A 16,967-nucleotide genomic window follows, 5' to 3' on the forward strand; every position below is an offset into this window, starting at 1 on the left:
CAAGGTGGGAAAGCAGGGAGCGGGAAGTGTATGTGGTAGTGGTGGGTGGGGGTGCTGCTGCCAAACTAGAGTGCCAAGTACCCCCCACTTTCTGCAGTTGCACTGGGGATCGAACCTTTCATATGCTGGTCAAATAAATGTTCTACCACTTAGCTACACAGCCAGCCAGCAGCCTGGATCCATTTACTGTTCCGCAAATGCAGACATCATGAAGTCTGCCACCTAGCCCTTCAGACCCAGCTGCCAGATGTAGAACTCCCCACACCACTCTGAAAACAAAGTGATTCCTACTGGAAAAGACTCAAGAAAAGCAAAACAGGCACCTCATAAGGGTGCGGGGACACACTGAGCCAAGAGGGTCAGTCAAGTGTCTGGAGACCCCAGAAGCGACATCACTGAGAGGGGAAGAAACATGAAGTCAGGACACTGAGCAGCCAAACATCTGGTGAGGAGCCAAGCTGAGCCTCCCCACAGAGGGGCTGGGACCACCCTGACTTCCACCTAACTCCTCCTCTCTCTGAGCCACTCCCATTGCGCCAGTCTCCCAGGAGACCTCAGGAAGCCACATGTTTGTCACTGTAGGACTGCTCACTGTCCCATCTGACTCCAGCAGGGTTAGGATGATGGGATGAAGACATGAGCTAGTGAGCTTAGTGGCCTGGGCAGCTCTCAGTCAGTCAGCGGCAGAAAAAGTGTCTGCTCAACAGCCCTGGGTCTTTTGTACCCCTCAACCACCTGGGGAAACACACACCGCAGAGCCTGCCACAGCTACCTCAGACTTGAAGTCAAAAGTCAAGGCTCCAGAGAGCATGTCGCTCACTCTGACTCACCAGCAAAGCCCCTCCCCCACCCCAAGCCTGTTTCCTTTCCAAAACATTCCATATTGGTTTTAAGAAAAAACCAGTGCTTGGCGGTGGGCAGAAAGTGCTTTTCCTGGTCCCTGTTGGTGAGCCACAGGGTTCCCCTTACCCACCCTCAGACCTTAGGTCCTGGCCTGGTACTCCAACGACCTGACCTAGGCCTGGGCAAGGGTCAGTGATGGCTGGTGGAGCCCTCAAAGCTGCACACACAGCAACAAGGATGCATTCACCCTTCATTCCATTTCTTGCCAGCACTCAAGGGAAGTGGACATTCGAGCGAGCAGCCCATACACTGGAAGACAGGACAGACACATAGAACTGGCCCTTACGCCTCTGGAGAGACAGGTGAGGTGGGACTGACTGCCACCTTCTCCTCAGGCTCCTCAGCCTCTTGCTGCCCAAGGCCCAGCTCCTTGGCCTGGGAATGCTTTTCCTCAGCCCTCTCAGGGAAAGCAGGTGGGCTCAGGACCTGCTCCCTTATAAGCAATAAAGAAGCAACTGTGTTAGAGCCAGTAGGAAGGGAAGGGATCAATTTGCAGCCTATTGGGGTCAAAGAGCTGTGAAGGTGACAAGGAGGGCAACCCCAGGGAAACTTCCCTGCCTCACTCCCCAACTCCCCTCCCTCCCAGTCTCTTCTCAAGTCATTTGAAGACCAGACATTCCCACCAGCATGGAAAGAGGGACGTTCCCATCGCCCAAGAACACTGCTATAGCTGTGGCTCATCCCAACTGTATGAATCTTAAGACCAACATCTTCCTCTTGCCAGGGGAACAGAGGCACTGGGAAATACACCCTGGGCTCTGGGCCAGGCTGGGACAGAAAAGTCCTTCACGTGGCTTCAGGAGGTCCAGGGACCCTGCACTGCCCTCTGGCTGGGCCTGGGACACAGCATTGCTCCAGCTCAGTTTGTATAGACTAGAGATGGGCTGATGCCTGGTGGGGAAATGCTGCTGAGAAGGGAGCTGAAAGGGGTTCCCAAGCAAGAATGGAATAGCCAGGGCAACAGCAAAGTCTGCCCTGGCAGGGGGCACACATTCAAGAGTTCCTATGGCTTCCCCAATCAGGCTAGCTACCCTAATTTCAGTTGTAGATGGAGGGTTATGAAGAAGCAGATTCATCAACCCCCCACCCCCACCCCACATCTGCTGCTCTGCTACTGTTGCTTTGGCTGCAGCGTCTATTAACAGCTCGCAGCACCCCCCTCTCCAGGCCCACTATTCATCACCATCACAATGACACATGGGCCCTTCTTTCCTTATCCTTACCTCTGGAGGAGGGACAGGGGGGTGGGGCTGGCTACAGAATCCTTCCCAGGCTCCTCTACTTCCTTCCACTCAGGCTGCCCCTCCAGGGTTTGCAGAGGCTCCTCCTCAACGGCTTGGCTGGGAAGGGTACCCCGGAGCCGCTCCCTGTGCCAAAATGGGGAGAATGACCTGGTCAAGGGTAGCCAGAGGAGCAGGGAAGGTAAGAAGAGGATGTGAGGATAGTGTGTACCAGTCCCCCCTCCTGGACAGGAGTCACTGCCCCCCTCACACCCACAGAGGGTCCAGACACAGTGGTCACACATGCAGCAGGACAGCCTTGCCCTTCTCAGCTCCTTCCTGCAGTTACAACTGAGCTCTCAGCGCCCTGCTGCACTTGCCTGGTCCAGGACACCTTCACATATACACCATTCTCAGAACTCACCATCACTGGAGCCAGGGAGGGATGAAGGAATTAGGGGAAACTTGGAAAAGGAAGGGCTGGAGATGGCTCGGTGGTTGAGAGCATGTACTGCTCTTCCGAGAACCCGAGTTCAGTTCCCAGCGGGCGTCACATGGTAGACAACTGCCCATAATTTCAGCTCCAGAGTATCCAATGCCTCTGGCCTCTGTGGACATTCACATTCATGAGTGTACATGTGCGCACACACAGAGGCATACATACACTTAAAAATCAAATAGTTTTGTTGTTGTTTGAAAATGGGGCAAAGGGGGCTGGAGAGATGGCTCAGTGGTTAAGAGCACTATCTGTTCTTCCAAAGGTCTTGAGTTCAATTCCCAGCAATCTCATGGTGCTTACAACCATCTATAATGTGCTCTGATGCCCTCTTCTGGTGTACATTCAGGTGTACATGCAGATAGAGCACTCATACTTAATAAATAAATAAATAAATAAATATAAAGAAAAAAAATAAAAACAGGGAAATTTCCTTGGAGAAATGCCTCAGTGAATAAGAGCACTTGTTCTTACAGAAGGCTCAGGTTCAATCCCCGGCACCCACACCGCAGCTCACACCATCTGTAACTACAGTTCTAGGGGATCCAACATCCTCAGGCACCAGGTGCACACACATGTGCTCAGTCACACATGCAGGTGAAACATTCACACACATAAAATAAATCTGAAGTATAAAAACAAATGGGGAAAAGAGACGTCAGATACAAGTGGGCACAAGGCAACCAGTGCAGAAAGCATTACTGAGTACATCAAAGACGGAAGGATGTAGACCTCGGCCTCAGAATCCGAGATGGCGTAACATCACCCTTCATTCTCTTGGGTGGTAGCCCTCCTCCTTTACAGGATGAAGCCAGAAGAAAACACATACACACACACACACACACACAGTCTGCATAACCAACTCTACCATCACAGGAAGCTCAGAACGTTCTGAGCTTCGGTACCTAAGAACATGGCTCTCCAGACCTCCAACAGGCCACTTCAGCCCTGGCTCATGACCCATAGCTTAATCAACCCAATTCAAGAGGGAGGACAGAGCCCTGGGCTCACCACAGGGCATGTGCAAGGTCCTGCCAAGTGGCACGTCACACAGGCAGGGTTCACCCCCCACCTCCCCCCCACCCCTGGCACAGTACATACCCCACACCTGTACAGTCAGGTCACCATCTGTCTTCCAGTCAGGGCATACTGAGTCAACGCCAACTGTAAGGACCAGGAATCCTACCCAAGCCCACAGTCCCCTGAGACACACAGGGCCTTGGGTCCCTGAGGCAGCCTCTCACTATACCTCTCAGAGACTTGGGAATGCTTGCTCTGTGGCTCTGCTCTGCTGGACGGGCTGTCATCTTGCTTTTCTTGGCCTAAGCCTTGGACCTGCAAGCAAGAAGCATTAGGGAGATCTGCACTGCAACGGTCTCTTATCCTACTGAGCCAAGGTACCTCTCGAGGGGACAGGGGCCACTGAGACACAGGACCAGTCTGTCTGCTGTGGAGTGTAGCTTCCTAAGCTCTAGGGCTAAAAGCCCGTGGCCCACAGCTAGAACAGGAGATAAATAAATATGGTTACTACACACATAGATAGGAGCCAGAAGCAGAGGTGGGGGAGATGGACCATGACCCTGCTGCCTGGCTTGCTGCCTGCACAGCTGGCTGCAAAGGGAAGGCAATGGTCTCCGTGAACACCCTAATCCACCCAGGCCTGGGTTTTCAGGGCCGTGGTACAGGGGTGCCAAAATAAAATGGGCAGACCAAAGGCAGTGGCCAAGCACACTAGGAAGGGAAGATTCTGAAGCGGCAAGATCTAGGTGGGACAGGGGAGGCTATGCTCCAAACTGGGGTTCATCTGACTGTGGGAGGAGCCAGCAGCGGCCCGTCACTGCTGCCTTCCAGGACATGACTCCCCATCACTAGACAGTGAGCTTCCCCCTCCCAACCTGGCATTACAGCATCCCTTTGAAAATAAACCCCCAAATCGTATTCATATCTTGAGTATCTAGGCAAATTTAGAAAGCTGATTTCTTTTTTTTTTTTTTTTTTTTTTTTAAGGCAATTTTGATGATTTCAAATATTTTGCAAAGAAGTGAAGCTGTGAAGTCAGCCTGGGATCCACTCTTTGTCCTGCCTGCACGTGCCTCCTCCCCTGAACTATGGCAGGGTACATCACGGCCCCCAGGGCTTCAGTAAGGGTGAAATGTCCTTCTACCTGAGGAAGGCAGGCTGTAATGCCCACCCATCCTCTCTCATCCCCACCCCCCTCAGCCTCAGACAGAGAGAAAAGAAAAGCCTGTGCCAGCATCGGGCCCCACTCTAGGACTGGCCCTCCTGACAAGAGCACCGTCTGCTCTAGGATTCCGGAGTCACTGGGAGAGGTGGGGCAGGAGACAGATCATTCTGTCTTCCCCAGTGGGGTCCCTGCATCCCCCTCACGCACACACGCTTCTCCTCTGGCAGCCTGAACCCCGGCAGTTGCATCTGGCTCTGACATCTGCGTGGGTAAGGAAGGGCAGGGCTTGCACTGAAACTCAGCTCCCCCCAGTGACATCTGTGGGGACCTCAGAGGCTGAAGCAGAAGGGCGCACTGCCAGGGCTGCCATTCCTCATTGCATCAGCCTGGGCAGAGCCTGCACACAATGACAGACAGGCATACCCTCCCCTCCCCACCTCATTCTCCTTCTAGTGTTCAGCTCGCTGTGCAACTTCCCTACAAACCACCAAAGATCACCCTCCTGTCCTCACTCTCTCAGAGAAAATGAGATCACACAGACCAACTACATATCACAAACTAAAATATAAGTAACAAAGCGGGGCGACTACAACAAAAACTCAAAGGGAGGCCAAAGCCACAAAGGACTCTGGGACTGTGAGGATAGAGAGGCCGACTGGAGCTGGCCACAGACCACATCATCCTGTCTGTCCCCTTCTTGCTTCACGTCCTACAATTCTGCAATAAACTGAAGAGGCTGATTTCTGACAGAGAAGGAATAGCTTCGGAAAGGCCAGACAGTCCTCGGAGCAGTTCTACTTACTCCCTAGAACTTTTGTCCCAGAAAAGGGAGGAAGAACCTGATATGGGATGGGGTGTGGTGGCACTCTTCAGAAAGGAGAGCAAAACAAGCCTCTGGCCCAACACTACTCAGGACCCCAGGATGCCAGCCTTCCCTCGGCACCTGAGTTTTGTTTTCAATATCTGGTCCCAAGGTGGAAGCAGGAGGATTACAAGTTTGAGACAAGCCGGGGTAACTTAGAAGGTTTTTTTTTTTAAGTGCAGGGATTAAGGTGCTGAGGTATAGCTAAGTGGTAGAGGACTTGCCTAGCAAATATAAAACTTTATATTCAGTGTCCAACAATGGAAGGAAGGGGGCGGGTTGTCAGCTTGGCTGTGATGATGGTCTCAAAGGAATACACGTGGTAAATGTATCAAAATGTTCTCCCTAGATATGCACTTTACTGTATGTCACTTCCATGTGGAGCTGTGTTATTCCTCACCCACCCACCCCATCCCGTGTACAGGGGAAAGAATCCAGGGTTTCACATATGCTAGGCCAGTGCTCTACCACTAAGCTACACCCCTAGTCCTCAATGTCATTTCGACATAAAGAAAACTGAAGATAGTTTAATTCAAGGACCTCCCTGTCCCTAGGCTTGGGAGAGATCAGAACAGAGGGAAGGAGGCTAGAGTCCCAGCAGACCACAAAGAGGACTGCACCTATGGTTCTGCCCATGTTGTGAAGCGGCTGCCATGCCCTCCTGCACCCTTTCACACCCTGAGCCCTGCCAGGAGCACCGCTGGCCAGTGAGCCAGAGCGTTTAGTGCCGCCCACACTAGGAATGTCTCAATGCAATTATGGCCAGAAGCCACATCAGAGGCAAGTCTGGAGGGACGGAAGAGAATGTCCTCAAGTCTGCACTGTGACAGGAGTGCCACTCCGAAGAGTTGCTGTCAGACAAAGTGAAGCCCTAGCCTTGCCACGCCACACTCACCTCCCAGTGGGCTCCACCCAAGACCGGAGAAAGCAGGTTGCAATCCAGCAGGTGCTCTGAGATCCGGCTGCGAAAACCGAAGCCCTACAAATGGTGGGGATGGGAAAGTCAGCTCGGCCCTTGCTGACCGTTCAGAAAGGTGCGCACTGTGTCCAAGGCACCAAGCTCAACACTGTGACATCTAAGTCCTCAAAGCTGGTGAGGTGATAAGAGGGGCAGAGTCAGAAGGTTTGCTGTCGGTGCTAAGTGACAAACGTGGAGACACCGCACTGTGAAACTCTTCTGGTTCTTCTAGACGCTTGGTATTTTTTCCTAATAAAATTATAGGCAAAAGTAATCCTGCAAGACTGGCATGCTCATGCTCTGTGACGTAGCTGCAGGCTGGGGAGGACATGTAATTTGGCCCAGGACGAAAAGCTGCAAACCACAGGGGCAGCAGGTCAGATGAGTCCCCAGTCTGACTCTTTCCTTAACACATGCTGCACAGCATGACTCTTCCCAGCTGTCTCCCCCTCCCGTTCCGTCCCCTCCCCCAAGCAGGGCACAAGTGCCAGCAACCTCAAACCCATGGGTGGGTTGGGTGTGAGGCTTGATAGGCTCTTTTCCCCTCATCCCCTCCCTCTTCCTATATAGGTGGCCCCCTCTCTAAACAATGGGATTCATTAGCAGCGGTTTGTCCAGAGTACTCTTGGAGACACGTGCAGCAGGTGCCCACACCGGGGCCCAATTCCTCATGGCCCTCTGGCTGCCACAGGACCACACCACACCCCTTCTGAGCCTATGATCCCTGCTGGGTTAAGTAAAGGGTTGCTATCCAACAGTATTCTAACAGGGACAATTCGGTCATCGGCTGGAGGGATGGCAGGATGCCCAGGCAAGGTCTGGTCCTGCTGTCTCCAGCTTCCTCCCTCCACACCCAGAGTGAAGAAGGATGCTGATGGGCATAAACAGCACATGGTGGCAGCTTCGGAAGGACCAGACCACTTGTTTCCAAGAGTTCAGTGAAACACAGTTATTCATCACTGTCAAGGGTTTATTTAGGCTGGTTTGGTAGGGGTTTTGTTTTGGATTTTTTTGTTTTGTTTTTGTCACATACACAAAAAAAAATTTTTTTTGCTTACTTTTCTAGCCTTTCTAGTTTGCAGGGTTTTCTTGGACTTTTATCTCTTCCCTCTGATTTCTACATTATAGCTTGATTTCTACTCCATCTAATGCAGCCGCCATCTGCTTCTAAAGCCCATGGCTCAATGTGGGGCCGAAGCACTCAGCGGTCCAACTCATTTGCACCGCTCCTATCTTCCCTGCTCATCCCAGACCCTCTTCCACTAACCCTTCCCTTCTACCCTCCTCCCGTGAACAGATGGAGGGAGACATGCAGCGGCAACAATGGGCCACAAGTGGCCGAATCTTCCCTTTAAGACTCAGACTTGGCAAATGGACTTGAGATCCAGCAGACTGGATGGAAGGTCTAGAAAAGAGAAGTCATGATGACCTAGCAGTACAGAACAAAAGCCTTAACTTTCAGCATGGCCCAGTGGTCCAGGAACAGTCTAGAGCCTCCTGGATTTAACATCCCTGCTCGATGTCCTCGCAGACAAGTCACACGAAGCAAGAGCGCTAACACTAGCACTTCATGGTGTCTATGCTCCGCCTCACTCAGCTTCCACAGTGAACCGATGAAGTGGGCAGTGATACTCCTGGCTACTGAGTTGAGAAACTGGACGATATGAGGGATAATGTTGATCCTAGCTGTGCGACCACTGGCAAAGTACTTCTGGTTGGGGGAGGGGAGGCGGGAGCCAAGCTCTTACACCCTCCCCTGCTGAGCCTCTCTGCAACTCACCAGGCCAAGGAAAGACTTGGGATCAGAAGCTTCAGGCTCTGAGAGCGGTGGGTCCTTCAAGTGTTCAAGGATCTCTGACTCCTGCAGAGATACAACACAAAGAAAACTCCCAGCTGTTCAGGGCTGCTAGCCACGGAATTCCCAGCAGGCCACAGGGCCGGTGTAGGACTGAACCCAAGCCAAAGATCTACCCATTCTGGAAATTAACAGATATAAACACCTACACAAGAATGGGGCTAGGTGCTCGTGCCAATAGTGTGGACAAGCACAGCCTGGCTCAGAGCTGCAGGGCTTAGAGAGGAAAGGAGACTTGATAAAGGAGAGTTAGGAAGTCCGGAGTTGGAAGTCAAGCTCTCTTAAAAAATAAAGTGTATCAGTGTGTGTGCATACTCATGTGCATGCAGGGTGTGCAAGTGTGTGTATACATATGTGTGCATACATACATGCGCGCGCACACACATACACACACACATATACACAGACCTACCGACCACTTAGGTTGTTGAGTAGTCTGTGAATGCAACCACTTACATGTTTGGGACTGGTATAGCAATTGTCAAAGAAATGGATGAGAAGAGTCATTCTGTGATCTGACTTACCTACGCTGATGCAGAACACTCAACTCCCACCCCCATCCCAAAACACACACACACACACACACACACACACACACACACACACACACACACACACACCTACTTATCCTTCTTTATAGGAACTCAGACTGCAGCAAACCAAGGCAACACACAGGTGGGGGGAAGGGATGAGGAGGAATAAAGCATGAACAAGGTAGGAGGTGCCAGTGGAAAAGCGCATTTCTGCTCTGAGTTCCCAGTGCCAGCAGGTCTGTGGTTCCATTCAGGATTTTACTGCATGCTGGGTCTGGGCATATTTGTCACAATTAAGACCTCTGGCTGATGCTGACGGCTGAATGTAGCTCTGGACTCAGTAATACAGACATCGGTGGGGGCAGGAAACTGTAAGGGGCTGGAGACAGCAGCAGCAGGCTACAGCTTGCAACTGCCTTGGGACGAGGGACTTACCTCACTGCTCTCCTCCAGGGCAGATGCCTCCCTTGGCTCCTTGGCTGCACTTTCCCTCCTGGATCCCTCCTCTCCTGCCTCCACTGGGTCCTCTGCCTGCTCCTTTTTAGAGGCGCTGGCAGGCTGGTCAGCCCCAGGGTCCAACCCAGGAGCCACTGGACTTGCGGAAGCCTTGGGGTTGCTGTTGTCATTTTCTTTCTGTGGGTTCCAGGGACTTGCCCCTCTTCCCCGGGACCCGCTGCCATTGGCACTGTCCACACTATTGTCTGCACCCTGGCTGAACAGCTTGCCAGGAGTCGGGGGCCGGGTGGTATCTGAGTGGAGAGAAACATCCTTCTTGTCTGGCTGGTTGGTTCTTGGAGATTCCTGAGGAACAAGGACAATGTCAGAAAGAAGCCAAAATTAGGCTGACACAGGAGAGTGGCCATTCCTTGGCTCCTATGTGATCTGTTTGAGCTCTGACCCTCATGTCATCCTGTACACTCAGCTCGTGCGCGCACTCACGCACATACATGTGCACTTTCATGTGGAAACCAGAGGTTGACATCAGGTGTCTTCTTCACTTGCTCTGAGACAAGACCTGTTGCTGAGCTCATCAATTCGGTCACTAACTGGCCAGCGTGCTCCTGGGATCTGCCTTCTCTTTGTTACCACCACTGGTGTCACAGATGTACACTGCCAAACCAGGAGTTTTAAGTGAGTGCTAGGGAGGAGAACTCGTGTACGTCCACATGCTTGCAGAGCGAGCACGTTACTCACTGAGCTGTCTGCCCAGCCCTCCGAAAGAGTGTTTTTAAAAATACTGTTTTAATTATGTATGTGGGGGGTGGCTATGTGCATGTGAGTGCAGATGTCTGTAAAAGCTAGAAGCATGGGATCCTACTGGAACCAGAATTATGGGCAGTTATGAACTACCCACTATAGGTACAGGAAGCCAAACTCAGGTCCTGTGCTTTTAACTATTGTGAGCCATCTCGTAGTCACCCCAAATAGCTTCGCAAAACACAGATTGCTGCCCCTTGACCCACATCCAGATAAGCACAATGGGAATTTCCATGGCAGTGTAGATACAGCCAACTGGGGAGCCGTCCATGATGGACTTAGAAACGACCGCAGCTCTGCCATCATTTGCCGCATCCTCCAGCCCCCATCAGCCAAATCCTCAGACGATGACAGGCACCATGCAAGAGAACAATAGCAAACACTGGAACTTTTGCTTTCCCACACAAGCCAGGCGCCATCACCCCCCACACACACACAGACAGCTTCTGTCCAGGACTCTCAGCCTGGGGTCTCTGAGAAGCGGATGTCCAAGTGGGATTGGCTGGGCGAGAGATCCACAGAGGTGATGGAGGAGGAAGGCCCTTCAGAATAGACACAGGTCTGTCGTCTGTGACGGAGAGACAGCACACAGCACAGGAGATATCTAGTCAAACAGAGTACTCGAGCAGGCTGCCTTCAGTTAAGACTCAATTAGGCAGGAAAGGCCCTGTCCCCAAACCCTTGTTGGGATCTGTCACACTAGAAGGAAGCAGAGTCTTGGCATGAACCAGGAAAGACACAAGGGCCAGTAGCTGACGGCTGTCAATTTTCTAAACTCCAACTTGGCTTGGTCTCCTGAAATGATGTCTGAGCTGCACACTTAACACAGTGGCCATGCCCTGCTTTTCACATACAGACTCACTGGTTAAAAAACAAGGCTTCTGCTAAATTCTTCATAGAGTTGACCAAAATAGAGACAGAAAGTCTCCCTCAGAAATACACCCACCCAGTGTTCTCTCCCGGGCTCAGGCTCAGGCTCAGAGCCCCCTTCCAGAAAAACATCTGTCTTGGGACTTAGGCTGTCAGGCTGAAAAACTCCTCATAAGGATTTTTAAGGCTTCCCGATTCCCGATTAAAACAAAGAGTGTATTTACTCTGTAGTTTGGAATTGGAAGTGTCCCTGAAAAGGCCCATGTGGTGGATGGCATTCCTGGGAGGGGGTGGAACTCTTAGCACCTGGGCCCATTAGGAACACTGGAGGTCTCTGGGTTTCCCGGGGTGGGGGGGGGGGTGCATGCCCTTGAATGAGGCCAAGGGCCTCCTGCCCTTCATCTCTTTGCTCCTTGGTTTATGAGATGTGAATGTCTTTGTTGTAACATGTGGTCCTGCCATGGGGAGCTGCCTCACCAGGGCGCAAAACAAGGGGGCTAATCAATAATGGTCTTTAACTTCAAAACTGCAGACAGATATATAAGCCTTTTCTTAGTATGGCTTATGGTTTAATTCAGGTGGTTCACAATGGTAGCGGGAAGGTGAGCATCACTAGGCAAGTGGCAGCTCCAGGAGAAGGCCTCAACATGCGACTGCTATTGTAGCATGGCATCTGCTGAAGCCAAAGGCAGAAGCACTGCCAATCTGGCAGCCTACTGACAGGCCAACTCGGGTACAGGGAGGAGGGAGATGCAATCTCAACCAAGTTATTCGACTACTGCGCCTTAGTTTCTTCCCCTTAAATACAAAAACTCAAGGAGTCCTTACAGGATGGCTGGGAGGGTTAAATGAGTTAACATTCATTTTAGCGAGGTAAGGGATTGAGGGCTGTGCCCGGCTACGCTGTCGGTGCCGCAGAAATGATTACTGATGCTCTGTGATGAGGGGACCCACACATTCTGAGAAGACGCACTGCCTTAGGGACAGCAGATGACTAGACTGATCCGGCCTGCAGGGCACTAGGCAAACACTGAGAAAAGCGAAGTGTGCCATGTGGACCGAACCAAAGACGCACTAGGCCCAGCACTCAGGAAGCAGAGGCAGGTGGATCTCTGTGAGTTCAAGGCCAGCCTGGTCTACAAAGCGAGTCCAGGACAGCCAGGACTACACAGAGAAACCCTGTCTTGAAAAACAAACAAGCAAACAAAAACAACCAAAGAAGCACTAGAGGCAAGTGGGACACTGTCACCAAGCCTGTTCCTGGAGGAAAAGCAGGTGACGTGGAGAAGGCAGACGCTACCCAGCACTGCTCCTACCACTCTCAAAACTCATAGGGAGAAACTGGTGGATGCCTGAGTTGAGAGAAAGGAGTGCGTAAGTCCCTTCTCTTTGGAAAGGTAGCTTCCTTCAAGTGGGAACCTTGCCACCAGCACTCAGCAACAGTTCCATAACTGGTCGGCCAGGCTCTGTGGCTCCAAGAAAGAGAGTGAAGTTTTCGGGAGGCAGGAAGGTGTGTGTGTGTGTGTGTGTGTGTGTGTGTGTGTGTGTGTGTGTGTGTGTGTGTGTGTGTGTGTGTGTGTGTGTGTGTTCACCACGTGACTAATTCAGCAAGGGAAGCCAGTCCATGCTTGTCAGGCTTATCCTGGAATTAAAGAAGGCTTGCCTGTCCTCCCTCTTCAATCTGGGGGTGAAACATAATCTTAAAGGGTTACCTAGCAACACACTTAGGACTAGTGTCAGACACTAAACAACGCCTATAGCCCTTCAGGAGCCAGCATGCACTGTCTCAACTGCCCCCACCCCAGCTCCTGCTGCTCACAGTTCATCGCAGACCCATCTTACATCTCCTGCTTTGGCTTGAACACTGTGTTACCTCTCCACTGTGATATGCACTTCTCTTTTGTTGTTAAAGAGGTCAGACTTGGCACATGCTAAGCCTGTACTCTACACTAAGCCATATATTCCTGAAACAATAACTTCCCCTGGCTCCTTGACAAACTACCACTGGTCCTCACAGCATCATGTCTCCCAGGAAGCCATCCTTGGTCTTTGAGCCCTGGACCCTGGATCTCTTTACCACAATACCTGTAATAGTTGTGGGTTTCTTCGTTTACTTTCCTCACTAGATGAATCCCCTGCTGAGCTCAGACACACACACACACACACACACACACACACACCCGTTTCTGGCGTATAAGGATGTTCTGTTAGGTCTTGACTGAGTTTTTTAGGGGTTTTATTGGTTGCTGATTTTTGGGTTTTTAGAATGCATGTGTTGTGCCAGGTGGTGATGGTGCACATCTTTAATCCTAGTAGAGCAGGAGGATGTCTGAGTTCGAGATCAGCTTGGTCTACAGAGCAAGTTCCAGGACAGCCAGGGCTGCACAGAGAAACCCTGTCTCTAAAAATAAAACAACAAAGAAAGGATGTGTGGGGGGTGGGGGGCGGTGGTGAGAGCTGAGGCTTCCCCTCCCCCTTGCCCAAATGGTGTAATATTTATTTACTAAAGTCATAGAGAGATCAGACTATTTCATCACAGTGATTATGAGATGAAATGTTAACTCTTAACTATTCGAAATGATGGAAGAGCAACTAGGCCATCAAATCTCAGAGGCTAGCTGGGTGTGGTGGCGCACATCTTTATTCCCAGCTCTCCAGAGGCAGAGGCAGGCAGATCTCTGTGAATTCAAGGCCAGCCTGGTCTACATAGCAAGCCATAGGCCAGTCAAGGCAACAATGTGAGACAGATAGATGGTTGGATGGATGGATGGATGGATGAATGGATGAAAAACTCAAAGGGCAACAGTGGGTGGGTGGGATGCAGCTCAGTAGTGTAGTATGTGCCTTGTACACTTGAGCCTCAGCTCCATTCCCAATACTGAGGGGAAGGAGGGGGTACCAAGTATAGATAGATTCACATTCTTTTCTTTCTTTCTTTCCTTTAAAAACAGCTACAGGTCTTTTTTTTTTAAAGATTTTATTTTATTTGTGTGTGTGTGTGTGTGTGTGTCTGTCTGTCTATGTGTCTGTGTGTATGATATGTATATGGGTACCCATGGAGACCAGAACAGGGCATAACATCTGCTGGAATTACAAGCAGTTGTGAACTACTGGATATGGGTGTTGAGAACCAACTCCCAGTGATCTCTGGGAAAAATAGCCAGTGATCTTAATCATTGCATCACCTCTCTAGCCCCCAGAGTCCCATAATTACACTGGAGAAAACACAACTACAAGAATGTTGAGCTTCAAGTAGGCAACTCTCATGCTTAAACCCTTCAAAAGATGAATTTCAGCTTGGGGCATAACTCACTGGTATGTGCTTAAAGCCCCAGCTTCCACCTTTAAAATCCTGCCCTTTCCCCAAGAAGGAAGATTTCCATGTGACTGCATGGTCTCAATCTGCCTACCTAAACATAAAGCTGCTAAAATAGAGCACCCATTTAAATAAATGGCTTTGGCCTGTATCTGCATCTACTTACTACAGCCAGAAATGGGTGGAGGTAGACTGGCTGCCTTTCATCTACAAAAGGGTGCAGGAAATCTATGTATCTCATCTGACCACATTGTCCCTGTTCGCCCAGCCCCTGTTCCTTGGCATGTCACCAGGCTTAGGGCCTGCAGCCCCCAGCATATGCACACTCCAGGCACCTGTGTACAAGCTCCTGCTCCAGGCTCTCTGGAGCCTCTCATGTGTGTACTCCCAAACCTCCCACTGCCACGGCCACAGGTTCTTTTGCATTGGGGCGTATTTCAAGACTTTGCCATACGCACAAGGAGGGGAATAATAGGAGTGACTGTCAGAACCAGCTCTTAAATCTAACGCTTTTCAAAAGTCATGAGCTCCCCACGCCCGGGTTGCAGTCCCACTCCCTCACCTGCCCAGAACACAAAGACATGGGCACGCGTGATCCACACAGCACAGGAGGGGGAAGTCACGGGGGATGGGGGGAGGTTGCCTCAACAGCACATCCTCGCATGCATTCATACTGTTCTGGAGAAACCCCTGCCAAGCCAACCATCAGGCAGGTTTACTTTCTGAGTCTCCTGCTCCTGCTCATTCAGTTGGTCTCAATTCTCTGCATAGCTTACCCTGCCCGCCCTATCCCCCACCTCCTGATGTCTTTGGCACTTTGTAATCACACTGACATCATCCTGTGATTTCTAAGCCGAGGCTCCCTCCCTCTCCTTTTCATCAGCACCACATGACCACAAACTGCCGGCTCACCACCCTCGGCCTCCCCGCCTCAGACGCCTTCTTGGTGCGGGCTCCACGACCCTTTCTTTCCCTTTCAATCTGTAATAGACTAGCAATGGGTTTAGGCTGGAAAGCAGAGTTGCATTCTTGCCATCCTACTGCCCTCTCATGGAAGAGAGAGCAAAATGACTTGCTTGGCGACACAGGGCAGGGTGAACCCAGGAAAAAGGGCCAACACAGGAGCTAACTGTGAGGGGTGGGGCATAACTGCACCCTGGGACAAAAGCCGTTTTCAAAGGTCTGTGCCCAAGTGGAGGCAGCTCTGCCCACCTAGAAACCTACATTTCTCTCCACCACTAACATCTCCCTCAAGAAAGAGCCCTAAAATCTACCTGAGGTTAGAACACAGGACTCCAACAGCCCCGTGTGGCAGGGAACTGAAGACAGGAGTGGGCAGGGTCTAAGCATCGCCTACTGCAGATGTTTCCCCACCACACTGTGATGGCCGGCAAACTAGTCAGATTTTTAAAAAGCTCCTGCTCCCCCCCCCCCCCCCCCCCCCCCCCCCCCGCCCACCACCAAAGGGAAAAGTTCAGAAGGTCAGATCACACCAAGAGAAAAAAAATACAGCTCTTGGTTGGCATTTGTAATCCATTAAGAAGTAATCATGGGGCTGGAGAGATGGCTCAGAGGATAAGAGCCCTGTCTGCTCTTCCAAAGGTCCTGAGTTCAATTCTCAGATGGTGGCTCACAACCATCTATAATGAGATCTGGTGCTCTCTTCTGGTGTGCAGGTATACATGCAAGCAGAACACTGTATACATAATAGTAAATAAATAAAACTTTAAAAAGAAAAAAAAAGTAATCATGATCAAGCTATGGTGGAATTTCAACCATCAGCCAATTGCAAGGTAGAATCACTGAACCTTGAATCTTAGAGAGCTAAAGGAAGGAGGAAACGCCACCCAGTGTGTCTGGATACCCTCTCCTCCATGCACAGCCAACCACTTCCTGTGTCCCACCCAGACAGTGGGCTCGGGGCTGGGTGTACAGACATAGATTATTGAGCATCGATGTGTTGCTGCTCCCCCAACTACCCTTTCTCCAAACATGCCCGTCTTCCTGACGCCCCTTCTCCTAGTCACAGCAGGAGGTGCAAACTGAGCACCTCCGCTGAGTCCACCAGTCTGTCTGCGATGGTGAGAAGAAAACAAAGTCATTCCCCCCGCATCCCCCCTCACCCCCCCCACTCCTCTGTACCCCCCACATCCCCACACACACACACCCGCATCCCCCCACACCCCCCACACCCCCGCATCCCCCCCACACACCCCCCACTCCCCTGTACCCCTCACATCTCACATCCCCCCACACCCCCCACATCCCCCCATACCCCCTACACTCCCCTGTGCCCCCCACGTCCCCCCCCACACACACACCCGCATCCCCCCACACCCCCCGCATCCCCCCACACCCCACACACTCCCCTGTACCCCCCCACATCCCCCCACACACACACCCGCATCCCCCCACGCCCCCCGCGTCCCCCCTGCTGCCCCCGTCAAAGAACCAACTGAATTCTTTACTCAAGCAGTCTAGCTCTGCTCAGAAGGAACAGTTTCAAGGCAGA

General features: G+C 51.5%; 1 protein-coding gene across 1 annotated transcript in view; it reads right to left on the reverse strand.

Moving 5' to 3' along the window:
- Cep164 (centrosomal protein 164) overlaps positions 1-16,967 on the reverse strand; it is a 58,087-nt gene that overhangs the window by 16,599 nt on the left and 24,521 nt on the right. The window contains exons 7-11 of the mRNA XM_051156338.1: positions 9,437-9,813; positions 8,405-8,510; positions 6,562-6,645; positions 3,869-3,954; positions 2,127-2,270 (exon numbers count right to left, since the gene is read on the reverse strand). Coding sequence (XP_051012295.1) covers positions 2,127-2,270; positions 3,869-3,954; positions 6,562-6,645; positions 8,405-8,510; positions 9,437-9,813 — 797 coding nt within the window. The remainder of the gene's footprint in view (positions 1-2,126; positions 2,271-3,868; positions 3,955-6,561; positions 6,646-8,404; positions 8,511-9,436; positions 9,814-16,967) is intronic.

The sequence above is a fragment of the Acomys russatus genome, chromosome 14 (genome assembly GCF_903995435.1).
Source record: "Acomys russatus chromosome 14, mAcoRus1.1, whole genome shotgun sequence".
Taxonomy (NCBI): domain Eukaryota; kingdom Metazoa; phylum Chordata; class Mammalia; order Rodentia; family Muridae; genus Acomys; species Acomys russatus.